The 13,900-nt window shown below is 40.3% G+C and overlaps 1 protein-coding gene across 6 annotated transcripts in view; it reads right to left on the minus strand.

Moving 5' to 3' along the window:
- Positions 1-13,900, minus strand: part of sema5ba (sema domain, seven thrombospondin repeats (type 1 and type 1-like), transmembrane domain (TM) and short cytoplasmic domain, (semaphorin) 5Ba) — a 171,274-nt gene that overhangs the window by 37,563 nt on the left and 119,811 nt on the right. For all 6 annotated transcript variants that reach the window (XM_044366136.1, XM_044366140.1, XM_044366138.1 and 3 more), the window contains exons 9-11: positions 13,005-13,290; positions 1,692-1,827; positions 364-571 (exon numbers count right to left, since the gene is read on the minus strand). In XM_044366136.1, coding sequence (XP_044222071.1) covers positions 364-571; positions 1,692-1,827; positions 13,005-13,290 — 630 coding nt within the window. The remainder of the gene's footprint in view (positions 1-363; positions 572-1,691; positions 1,828-13,004; positions 13,291-13,900) is intronic.

Genomic DNA, 13,900 nt, shown 5'->3' on the forward strand with positions numbered 1-13,900 from the left:
AGTTAGCACCGTTGCCTTGCAGCAAGAAGGTACTGGGTTCGAACCCCAGCCTGTTCTTGTTCCCATGTTTGCATGGGTTTCTGCCAGGTGCTCTGATTTCCTCCCACCATCAAAGACATGTATGTCTTTGATGGTGAGTTAATACTAGAGTTAATACTCCTGTCAGTGCCCCTGACCAAGACACTGGCAAAAGGACTGGAGTACTTCTTTAACCGGGTGTTACTTAAATACACCTGACGAAAGCCAGCTTCAGTTGCTCTGCTTTATCTTTTCCTTTCAAATTATACATTTGAGATAAGCCATATTTCTAATTAATATACAGTATGTGGGGTGTGTAAAAGCCTGCATGTATTTTCTACTAACCCGTGCTGATGTACATAACATGGTAGAGGGTGTCCATGCCCTGAACAATGTCCACGACCAGGTTGGAGAAGCGAACGTCATCCTGCATTATCAGCGGATCTACAGACTCTGGCTGGACGACATCGTTCATCAGGTAGAGCCGCTGGGCATCCTGCAGGCTGCGCTCCGTCAAACCTTCGTTGGGACCCTCGTCATTTATTGTACCACACTGGAGAGGAGAGACAACAGAGAGGGAGAAAAGAGAGAAAGGGTAAGGTGTTAGAGGAGATGTAAAAAGATGGGATGGAAGCAAGAAAACAAGACAGTCTGTTGGAAAGAATGACAAACAATGGAGAAGTACCTCATCCAACCACACATTGTACTTTCTAAATCAATACACCATGTCTGGCTACATTGTTTCAATTCTTGATTCTATTATCAGTAATTGCAAACTACAGTGTGATTGTGATATGACCACAACAACAACACTGCAGTTTAATGTTTGGGTCTGTTTGGGTTGCAGAGTGTAGCTGCTGATCATTCTTTGGGATTTAGAAATGAGAGATGGATTTGTTGGTAGATTCCTTTTTGGAATTTTTGGTGATCTTAGGAACTGTGCATGGTCTCATAAACAGTGATTTTCCAATTTTAGAATGTATCTGATATCGACATTTTTAGATTGGAGTAGCACTTTCATATCAGATTTTTCCTCCTGAAATAATTACCAGTCACGGTCACCAGCAGCTTTTCCAGAACTGTTCTACGCTACTCTTTGTGACCATTTTTATGTTATTTAGTGACAATCAGATATAATATGTAATATTATATGTATAATCATATATGTAATATGTTCCAGAGAGAAAAAAATAGTGCACAAATCTCTATATCAGAAATGTCCTGTTTGTGGCTATTTCTGTCCATAGCTCTAACATGTGCAGTTAGCTAGTCATGAAAGTTGTCTTTTTTTTCCTGAATTCAGTCTATGAGGTGACCTTACTGCTTCCAACCATGCTGTGTAGCATTAACCAGCAATCTGTATAAACCAAATGGTGCTAAATACTAGATTAGAGATGGTTCAGTTTTGATAAGTTGATAACTAAAATGCCACTTAGAGAATCTTCATTGGAGCAACACAGCCTGAAGCAAGAGCTGCCTGAGAAGAAAAGTTTTATGGACACAAAGGCCCTTTCATTGTAGTTATGAGGAAATTTGTTTGTTGTTTTGAATTTGATTTAGTTCTGAATAGGATTATCTAATGCAGAAAACTGCAGTGAATTGTATTACGACTAATTTGAAATGGATTAAGTAGTGTTAGATTACCCTGGATGAGCTTGGGTGGTTAAACTAACCTGAAAGTTGTGGATGGGGTTGGGCGTGGGAAGCCAGGTAGAGCGAGGGTTCTCCTGGGAGCGGAAGGGCCCGTTGAAAGCCTGGGTGATGGCGCTCAGGTTGAAGGCGCACACTGCAGATGCTGCAATACTGTTGCTTTATAGAGAGACAGACAGGGAAGACAAGACAGCGAGGGGAAGACAGCAGGGAGCAGAATAGGAAGAGAGAGGGAGAGAAGGTAAAAATAAAGACATTTAAACAACAATGTTCATAACAGTTTACATGTTGGCAGCAAATGTGAAGCTATATCAGATACGAGCAGCATCCAGCTGTGTAATAAAGCCATTCTGCAGTGTGTGTTCCATCCTCTTAATGGAAGTTCTATCATTTACACCTGCACTAACCAGGCGCCATGATGCTCGCTTGCTTTGGCTGCAGGCTAAGCTATGCTATCAGAGCCACACAGTGAATGGGGACAGTATTAAGCTGAGGATATGGGAGGCAGTAACACAGATTATGTGCAAACACACACACACACAGCTGCCTCACATGTGTCAAATACGAGAGTAAACCCCAGCTAAACTGGCAGTGTTAGTAAGGTTATTATCGTGAGGCTCCTCGGTCATAATGTGCTGCAAGGTAATGAGTTTCTTAACTGCCTTCTACTGCTGACTGTTTTTTTTTTTTTTTCTCTTGCCTTCCCATACACCCAGCGCAACACACAGACTTTTTACTATGCTGTGAACAGCCTGCTGCCTTGGCATGGCTTGTGGGATGCTGATAAGCCATCAGTTAGAGGATAGTGAGTGATAACATTATAGGGAAAGAGTGAAACAGAAACAGAGAGCCACAGAGAGAGCCACAGACAGCGAGGCAGAGAAAGACAGGCTATTGTAAGGTCTTCATGGTGTTTTATGAGCCATTTCGGTATCTTGGGTAAAGTATAAATCAGTGAAAGCTGCTGGATGAAAAGGTGAGGGAGAAAAGGCTGAGAACAATGTGTCCCAGGGTTTGGTAAATGGTATTGGTAAGGCCTAAATGTGTATTTATCAACTCTTAGGCTGCTTATGCTCAGTTTTGATTCTCTTCGTTTTCATTTCTGTATGGCATATCCACTACATGTTTTAACTAGGCATGCAATATGTCCATTTCTGATTTTTATGTTTCTGAATATTTGGCACAACAGTTCAGTGTAACGTTGTCATCAAGGAAGCAAATTTTACACCTGAAACTCATTTCTTTCATTTCCATTTCTTCTTGCACCACAGGAAATCATGCTGCATTAGCTACAGTGCTTGCAGTCTCTGTTTGCACTGTAACCATAGAGAAACAAACAATCATCTGGATTACTTTTGAAATGGAAGAACAAGTATGAGTCTGATGATTGTAAGGCAAAATAAAATAATATATAGATTATCTGATATATGTATGCACTGTGCATGAACGTTCATTCTTGATCTTCTATAGATGTATACTGTATCTTTAATAGACAGAGAGGACTTTCTCAGGAAAACTAGAAGTTGCACTGATTCCAACAGTGTGTGTATGACATTTGCACAGTCTGGTTTGACACAAAACAGAGACACAGCTTGTCTTCTGTGCTTTATGGGAACCTTGTTTTTAAGACATAAAAATGAAACTCGGAGGATCATCCTTCATATCCTATATTGGATCATCCTCCTCTGGGATTAATATTCTCATTTTTATCTTGAATATGTTGACATCTGTGATTGCTTTGGTTGATTTTGGTTTTGAATATCACTTTCTCTGAGATCCAGTTCAGAACTGTGAGGAAACAAATATGTTCTGTCATTTCAGCAGAGCAGTAAAGTGCTGTGCAGCTCAAAATGAGCTCTGACTAAAGAAGTGGGGAAGCCAAACAGGTGGCTCAATGACCAACTCTTAGGCTGCGAAGGAGAACAGCCTCCAGACTTCAGCAAAAGGAGGGGGTTTTTTTCTCCTAAATGGCTCTGGTGGAAACAAGAATGACAGGAAAGCAACGACATAGTGTGTGAAGCAGAGTGAGTGCTGTGGTGAGCCGGCAGTAACCAAACCCCATCTGAAAGAAACCACAGGCAAATGAGCTGCAATAACTGAGCAGCAGCCACAATAGTTTTCACACTGACACGCAAACACACAGTTTGACATACACTGTAATAGTAAGTTAACTGTGGGTTTGTGGTAGTATTGTATAGCTACAACTTGCATTGAAGCCAAACTCTGCCTCAGACAGCCTGATACTGTCCAGATTATTTGAGATCTACTGGGGTTGTTGCACATAATGCCAAGAGAACAGAGCGACAGGAAGCATTCAAAGGAATACAGTCTATTGCACTAATGGATGCAACCCATATGTTTTGAGTCTGCTTAAAAGCCCGGGAAAGAGATTGAAAAGCAGTTTGACATCTGCTATGCTGTTTGCTGCCGCTGCTCTGCCGCTCTGTGAGGCCACAATGATCACTTTTATTATGAGTGAAGCCACTTCTTCAAGTGATTCATCTCAGCCCAACAGCCTGATCCTGTTACTGCTCGTCCTCTCAAAAACATCTCCATTTATTGTGTTGTTTAGCTGAATTCATCCCCGTCCACCGCTCGTCGTTCTCTCCTTTTTCTTTTCTGCGCTATGCACCGATTTGTTCAAACCTCCTTCATACCCCATGCTGCAGTGGATATCTGGCAATGCAACCGGCATGTTGCGGTGTTTTTTATGTTGAGAATAAGTGATGGAATGAGAGAGATTGAGGCATCAGCAAGACCTCTCTCTATGTTCTCATTCTCTCTGATGAAAACTTTTTGTCTCTCTTTTCCTGTTTCTTTCTCTTTCTCCAGAGACTCGTGGGTGGAGATGGAGGTGTACAGAGGTGTCCTTACATTCTTACTTATACTAGTTTCATGCTCTTCAAACAGCCTGCAGGTAGAAGATAACCACATACAGTACATTTACTCAAGTACACTACTTGAGAATTTTAAGTAGTGGGAGTATTTACAATTTTATGAGAGAAATATTGCACTTTTTGCTCCACTAGACTTATCTGCTATTGATACATATAGCACTTAAAATTGTGTTCAACCAGCTACAACACTGAAATGCTGCTTACATGTTAATGCATCTATAATGATAATCCTGGTATAATATATGATAATAGTTATAAAGGGACCTTTTTCATGAGCATTCAGTATTTTTACTCTGTGGTATAGTTATGAATGCTTAAAGGCTGAGGCTGGCTTGGCTATATGTTTATTACTGTCAACAAATCCACTGAGAAGATAAAGGAAATATAACTCATTTGATCCCATTAGCAAGTATGGTCTATCCAAAGCCTGATATATCTTATTTCTCTCTGCCAGTGTTGTCAAAAACACACTAGTTAACCACACTGTTGCTCTGGTTTACATTACTTTCCTGCACTACCATGAACACACACACTGTAGTGTATTATGAGTCACTCCCACATACACTGTTCTGCTGCAAGAAATATTCACTACAGCACCAAATGTGTATTTATATGTGGCTGAAAATAGTCCCCAACAAATGCAGTATTTCCTCCTGGGAATATTTGCTAAAACTAGATCAAAACTACAACTAAATCAAACTAGGCATTTATAATTTGCTTTTTGTCTTCAGTAGGAATAAATGGGCTTGGGAGTGACACAGGCAGGGTACAAAAGTCAAAGCATGGAAAGACAGACTGACTTGCTTTTGGTGTTTTCATGTGACTTCTTGACAATAAGAAAAAAACATAGAATAACACAAGCTACATTCTTTAAGTAAAGGGGCTGAATACTTCTTCTACTGTCATCCTGCCCCGCAGGGTACATCTCTGCAGATGCCAGAGAAGTTTACCACATAAAAAGTTTAGATGTGTAACTCAGTTTAGCTCTAAAAAAAAAAAAGGTGTTAGAAAGGTAATGAGCTCCTCACTCAGCCAGGCTGTTTGGTTCTCTGCAAGTAGTTCAGATCAGTACAGCCGTGAGTCTGTCTGGTAAAGATTAGTGGATGATGTGCATCACACTAGATAAAAATATCTTTTTAGGCAGGATACCAGTATAACTGCTGCTGCATGTTGGAAACCAGACACCCAGGTGTTTGTGTTCATGAGTTCCTCGTCTAATATTGACATCCATCTTTTTTTCTTTGGCTTGTTGACCGTTGATATGATTACTTTATTATTATTCGATCATTTTCTGTTTTTATTCTTCAGTGTTTCCTGGTGCAGTATGTCGATTGTACTGGTATATTTGTAATGATTTATTTTCATATTTTCATTTATTTTCTTTTTAATTGTTATTTTCTTGTATTGTAGTATCAGTAGAGTACAGGACAGTCCAGCTGAAACCCCAGGTTTTTAGCTAATGCGCCTAACCTCGTTTTATGTGAAAAAAGGAAGATCTAAAACTACATTACGGCCAATGTTTCACCCTCTGTGAATACCTGCATCGCAGCAGAAAAGAAAAAGGGCACACTCAGCAGAGTTACATGGCTGCAGGGAGCAGAAATTGAACCAGGATTATCCATACATATTTTTATACTGCACAACAATACGCCAGCAAAAGCAACAGCTTTGGCCCAAAACAGTCACATTCAGAGGCACACCGAGTCAGCAACACCTCCACTAAACAATAAAGCAACATCACAAGCTCAATAGGTTGCACAAACATCCAGGTTTTAGATTTTGAACTATTGTGAGGAAATGCACAGCTGACTGAAGTGTAATGGCATTGCTAACCATTAGAGGGATCAAATTTGATGGCACTGTTGTATTTTTTCAGTCTAAGCTTGACTTGACCTATTTTCACTGTATTTCTAATCAAATGCAAATCAGCCCGAAGTGAGGGACACCAAACAAAGTGAAAATAGTGGGTTCAATTTAAAGAATATATGTGAAAGGAATGATAAAACCACTGGTGCACAAGCAGCAGATCCTGTTGAATGTATTCAGATCAGGCTCGGTCTTCCACCGTGGGTCCATAGTTCATTTCAAGGTAGATTTGATGTCAGCAAGTTGATACCAGGGGAAGAGAACATTGTGTAAAATCAGAAATATTGTACAGTTATGCGACTCGCTTCACTTGGCTGCCCAGCATATCATTTATCACCCAAGTCAAATCTGATCTCATTCGGAGTCAGTCACATATTTTTCAAAGGATTACAAAGGATTTAGGGATCCCTAGGAGGTTGAAGGAGGTTCAAGTTGCACATACAGTAACATGTGTCCCGGTGACCAAGATGGCAATATAGAAATATATATCTTTCTGGTTCTGGCAGAGGAAGATGACATCCTCATTCTTTATTCTGCCTCCAACACTATGATTGGTCAGTGGTTTCTCCAACTGGAACCAGGCTAAGAAGTTGATTTCACTGACTGATCTGTTGATCACTTTTTCAATTAATCATATAGTCTATAAAACACAAGGAAATAGTGAAAAAAAAAAAAGGCACAACACAAGTTCCCAGAGCCCAAAGTAATGTCTTGTTTTGTCCAATCAGCGGTTCAAAACAGGTTATTTGAATCACAGAAAATCAGCAAATCCTCACATTTGAGGAGCTGGAGTCAGATAATGTTTGGCATTTTTGCTTTATAAATGACTTTAAGGATTAATTGATCATTAAAATTGATGTTGAATAATAACTTGCTGATCTGCTAATCTAATAATGAACCGACTGTTTCAGCAATCCTCCTTATTCTCCTCCCCCTCTCTGATATAAGACCCTCCTAGAACTAGTGAAGTGGAAAGGTCAGTAAAGTAACTCAGAGATAGATAAGGAGGCTCATAATTAGTTAGTAATGGCAGGTTAGACACCTCAGCAGGAGAATCTCACTGCTGCTCTGAGACCACAACAGAAGGACCCTGCCAATAAGGGCCCGGAGTTAATTAAAAGACCTGGCTGTGCTCTGGGGTCTTAAGTGTCCTTACTCTGATGGAATGCTAAAACCCTCCACTACATAACAGCTCGACAGTCTCAACTGGCTGCTGCACGTCTCGGTAAAAATTACAGCAGAATCATCTCCTTCCTTCCTCTCCTCTTTTGAAGAAAGGCTACAGTTAATGATTGTACCAGGCAGCTTCCAGGTGTGAATGTGTGTCTGCAAAACTGTGCAAATGTGATTAGGGCATTCTTGCAAAAAAAAAGAGGCTTCCTCTCAGTGAAACTTCCCTGAATAAATAAAGATTTAAAAAACTAATTTTATAAATCAAAATAGTCATAAGGAGTCAGCCAGACATTGGAAGATGTCCATGTAATTTGGCTATCTCAGACTGCTGAAGCCTCGTAACTTCAGATAAACTTTGAAATACATCTTTGCATTAGACAAGGACTGTGGGCTTTGTCCTCTTACACTTCCACTGGAAGCACATTCTTCAGGGATGTTTTAATGGTCAGTATTACTAGGAGAAATGATTACAGCAAGCCAAAACTAACTTTTTTAAAGTTAATTTGGGCACCTGGCTATTGTTTTAAGACAGACTTGAAACATTAGGAACCTATCCTTTAAGCTGGGACCAGCTTGTTTGCTTGATGAGTGACTTAAATGATTAACTGTTTATCCAAATTGTGTGTTTTAAACATCTAATTATTTCACCACTAATCTGAGGACAGTGACTGAGTGAAAAACAATATAAAAGATGCTGTGTCATTTTTAGGACATCGTGGGATATATCAAGAGGGTCACAGAGAGAGAGAGAGGAGGTCACTCTACAGTATTGAGACCCGGCCCATATCGTGAGCAGACAGAGAGGATAAGTACTCTGTTCCAACTCTTACAGACCCAAACTCCTGGGAGCAACTGTGAGCCTGGTCAATTTAGGCCAGACAGATGGAGGCAGTGTTTGTGGTGATTGCATTAACATATCGAAACCCAATGAGAGAGGCGGTTTTGGAGGGAGGACAAACAAGTTTCTTTAGAAAGAAAGGGCAATGAAGGAGGAGACAAAGGACAACAGACAAAAGCTTGGAGCTCACTCTGTATCTCTGTCTCTCTCTCTCTCTCTCGCTCTATCCCCCGACTTTTCTTTTCTTTTGTCTCTCCACTATTTCCTGCTCTCTCTCTCTCTCTCTTGCTCCATCACTAAAGACGGCAGCAGACTGATGGGGAGCAGCCATGTGGTGGCAAATACCGGCAGCTTAACAGGTGAGGGAGAGGAAGCTGAGAGGCAGGATTCAACTTTTCCCCTGACAGAACACAGAATACATTTGAATACAAACGACTGCGCTTGCTCACACACACACACACACACACACACACACACACACACACACACACACACACACACACACACACACACACAGCGAAGATACATGCCCTCACATAAACACACACCATATATGCAAACACACAGTTTAGTCCAAGACAACTCTCTGCTGCACTAGCAGTGATCACTACCAACTCTTAATCATCATCTTAAATGACTTGTATTCAATCAAAGTGAAGTCACAAATCTGATGACTTTAGTCTCTTAGATTTTAGACTTCAGACTACATTTGCCAGAGTTAAAAACACAAGTGAACATGTGCCTGGGTCTGGAGAGAATCCCCTCTGATCAAACATGCTTGATATTTGCTGCGTGTCTCAGATCCTGTCTCTGTGGACAATGGCATTTCAGCATTCATTACATGAAATCAGCTGTTGGGCCATTATCTGAGTGTTGCTGAGAGTTTCATCTTTATATAATTTATGTAGTAAGTAACCACAATGAAATACAGACCAAGTGATTTAAATTAGTTTTGCTTTATGTGTGCCTTTTATTTTTCTTTCCCCCTCTCTGTCTTACCTATCTTTTAACTTGCTGTGAGGCTTTTCTTTGTGTGTTTGTGGGGATGAATAGAGGCAGATTGATTGTGCCTGAACAAAAACATACATGACTTATCAAAAGGCATGTGAACCCACAAACTGATTGCATCTTGTAATGTGTGACCCTATTCTTGACTTCCAGAGTGCGCACTGACGCTTACTGAAGTGTGAAAAGGGAGATTTCATTCACCAGGTGTACCGCAGATTCCATGAAATCAATGTGTAATGTGCGCTGGCTGTAACTCCTTGGTTACCAATCTCCCCATCTAACTTTCAGAGAGAAAGACAATAAGCATATTTCCAAAACATCAAACTATTCCTTGAACATTTCTAACTGCATTTCTTATTCTAGTGCCCTGCTAGTGAAACCTAGAGGCTATAATGTTCATTACTCCACACTATACGAAATTGTTGGGATGGAACAAACCATCATACGTATTGTTTGCTATTCTCAGAACCTTAACAGCAGTAGAGCTGAAATATAAAAATACTTATAAAGGTGCTGCTTAAAGAAATATCATACCATAGAGTCATCAAAAATAATGTCAATGCCAAATGTGTAAAGGGTTTCTCCTCTCGGTAGCATTAATGTGCTTAGCAAATTTCATGGCATATATGTATTTTCTGTACAAAGTTGATATTTGTCTTGAAGGTGGAATGAAAGGCTCATAAAGTGTCCAAAACAACTCAGGGGAGCATACAGCATACTGTAAATGTCCGCCAGAGGCTCAAAATTCTCTAGTTCATTGTTGGCAGAATCACAGAGAAACTCAGCAGCTGAAGTTTGTGAGTCAGGCTGCAGCTGTAGTGTATAGCTCCGATGGTCGCTTCCTCCTCCACATTATGTTGTGATTCCACAGCACCATATTCAGCTTCTTAACATGAAACTAGCTCTCTTCCAAATATACTGATATTTCATAGTTTTTGGTAGTATGACATTGTAGTGACTATTTTTACCTATTGCTAATACTCCCTATTGCAGACGGAGTGTTTTGGGAGACCCACCTTTGACCGTCCTTGAAGGCACCACTACAGAAAATGAGGAAATGTACTTTGTAGTCTAAGGCAGATCTACAAAGTCCACCAGGTGACGCATCTGGCGGACTTTTGCAGCTGGACGAAGAGGGATATTTTATTTCAGAGTTTAAGAAAGTTTAATGTTATTCATATGTATGTACTACCCACATTAGAACTATAGGAATCAACTTTAAAAACAGTGAAGCCGTCCTTTAAGATAGTTTGTCTCAAGCAAAAGGAATCATCCTCTAGGCAGCATGAATATTCTTACAGATGTTCATGTTATGCCCAGTAGTTATTAATAGTTAATATTAATAATAATTAATATCTTTGATGATATTGTGCACTGGACTAAAGTGTTGGACAGACTGTCTGACTAATGTCACCATCCTAAGCCTGCCCGTAACCAAGCAAACCTGATGCAATTACACTTCTCTAAACATAAAAAAAACATAACAAGATCTGCAGTCTACGCACTTTGGCTCCCTGTGTTTCCTCCCTGTAATGAAATGTGTGACACTCCTCTGACTCCCCACCCCACCCCACCCCGCACTGGAGCAATCAAACACCAGCGGGAGTATGAGTCAGTCTGTATATCCAGCCCGGCTGAGAGCTGCATGCATCCACACTGATCATTAGCAACAGCGAGGAAGCTCTACACTCTGGAAAAGTCTCTCCCTCTCTTAATAGGTGGGAAAATGTCGGAGTAGCAAACCTTATGAAATGATGAAATCTGAGGGCTAATGAAAAGAATTTGGAGGTGAAGTGTTACGGTGTGTGTCACTGTTCCCCCATTAATATTCGGTGTCGGTGTTGAAAGGGCTCTTCAGCACAGCTGCAGCTTGTTTTTGTAGGGTTGTTCATCCTTTCTATTCAGCACTGAGGGCAATGTTGAGTAATGCATGGATACTTTAGAGTCACTATACTTTTTACAATGTCTGTACAGATACTCAAGCACAAGTCTTGTTCACTGTCCTGTGTGGCTGAAAGTGTATGACTGAAATCTTGTAATATGATTTCTGTAGAGTTATTTTCTCTCTCACTCTAAATACATAACAGAGTCTAAACTGACTGAAGATGATTGCTCTGAAAGTACACCCACCCTCATCCCCCAGTGTGTTTTCATCACGCACACACTGAGCTAATTTAGATGATAGATGTCAGAAAAGTTTCTTTTTTCTAGCTGCAAGTATTTCCCTCGACTTTATTTTTATCAAGCAGCATTATGGCAAGACTAGCGGATCACACTGCATCAGGCTTCCACTGTCATTCAGGTTTATTGAGATGAATTGTCTAAATTTTGCCCATTAGGAAAGAATGCAATTGCAAATTTTGTCCTTGAAAAAGAAAAAGTAATTTTAAGTGGATAATGAATTACCGCTCTCAAAGGAATAATTATCAAGGTTAACAGCAGAACTTTTGAAATGAGTGATAAGTCATGAAAGATTCAGTATATCACTTCTGAGTAATGAACAATGTGTTATCTGCTCATTTGTGTGTCTATATGAACCTTCAGAAATGTAATAATAAGCTGTGGGGGGATCTGCACTGGGGTTTAATCCTGGGAACTGAATTACCTGTATTACCAGGAATTCTTATCAAAATCAAGTCTTTTCCCAGGAAAAATTCTTACTGGAAAGCAGGACTTGTAGCAGGTGTGTGCAAAACCATTTTATATAAGATGTACAATGTACTAAAACAAAGACACTAATTAACACTATCATCCAATTGTCATGGCTAAATCCTTAATCCAACCTTGAAATGCTGTTATTATGACAAATTGGATCAACTTTTCAGCTGCAGCAGTTCAATCTGTTTCATTTTCATGCTAAAATGGAAACTTTAGCTACAGTCCAACTGTGTGGAAAAAATACAATATTTTTTAGAATAAATGTGAACCAAGAGGAGTGAAAAATCTATTAACAAACACGCAGTAGGTCCAACAAGTGGCTTAATCATACACATGGGTCTCCTTCACCGACATCAACATCAATGCTCCCCTGCCTCAAAACATAGAAAGAACATGCTAATGGGTACATGACGCATTTTCCTTCGCTGCCACTCCCAGCAGTAAAGCTCAAGTCAGCATTATGAATATGGCCAGACATGCTTTCATTTAACCGTTATATTAAAATTGATGAGAGGATGTTATGAAAAACTGAGTTCTGTATGGCTGGCATTGTGTACTTTTGAGAGGAATTGTTGTTTTTCTAAAAAATACTACCACATGATCTAATGATTATGATATGATATGATATGGTTATTTGCAGTTCTGTGTTTGAAATCAATAATCACAAGAAAACATTAAATCCTACTTTGTATGGTATCTATCTACATGGGTGAAGTTTGTGCTGTGACATGAGTTCAAATCTAAAATCACTGCTCATATAAAGATTTCAGTTTCAAATTATGACATCTCATCATGTTAGATACCAGATATTTCCAACATTAGGAACCCTCGTGGATTAAATGCTTCCCATGCATGTGTGAACAGATGTGCATACAGTACATATGATCTCCACTCACACATTGGTCGTGAAGATGCCGTAGATGAGGTCTTGCTCGGGCAGGTAGAAGGTGCTCTGCAGCTCGTTGTAGTAGAAGGGGATCTCTCCAGAGCGGGAACAGTTAAGCCTCGCCTTCATGAACGTGGTCCAGGTGTCCTCCAGGAGAAATCGCCCGCCGATATCGTTCTTGCAGACCCTTGCCACACGGGAGTAGACTGTCTTGCCGCAGTCGTGCTCCACTGCGTTCTCCCTCAGGAAGAAGAAGGTGAAGAGGCCGATGTCGTAGGCTGAGATGAAGTGGGGCTCTGCCGGAGGTAAGAAGGGGGGAGGGAGGGAGGGAGAGGATCATTACACTATAACTCCAGGGGAAAAAGAAATATTTGCAACATTTATCTTTAAGATTTTGTTGCTTTGACCCCTGTACTCCCTAATATTGATTGCAATAAAAACTTCAAAATTCCACTGTTGCATTCCTTTTTAAGATGGTCTAGAAAGGATCCTCAATGTCAAATGTGTAAATGAGAAGAGACGGTGCAGAGGGAGGAGGAGAGGATAAAAAATAGTTGCTAATAAATCCATCTGATGTTTTGATGGTAAATCCATGGAGCTATGTCTGTTTAACTGGATGCCCGTGCAGCTTTTATTGCCCTGGGTGACACAGCAAATGATTAATGGCCCTCCCTGCTGGGTGGGTTATCAGGTAAAGCAGACTGAATAACAGTTTGAATGGGACGTTAGTGTCTTCCATTGTAAACACATGAGTCATCACAGAATACTAATTCATCACTGTGGCCATGTTGGGAAATAGAGCTTAAACATGTCCGTCGGCGTCCATGCATCCAACACATCGAGGTTGATTTAACATTCTACACGTGGATCTCTTATGTGCAGACCTTCTCAGACGTTTGTATCTGG

Source organism: Thunnus albacares, chromosome 11 (genome assembly GCF_914725855.1).
Source record: "Thunnus albacares chromosome 11, fThuAlb1.1, whole genome shotgun sequence".
Classification (NCBI taxonomy): Eukaryota; Metazoa; Chordata; class Actinopteri; order Scombriformes; family Scombridae; genus Thunnus; species Thunnus albacares.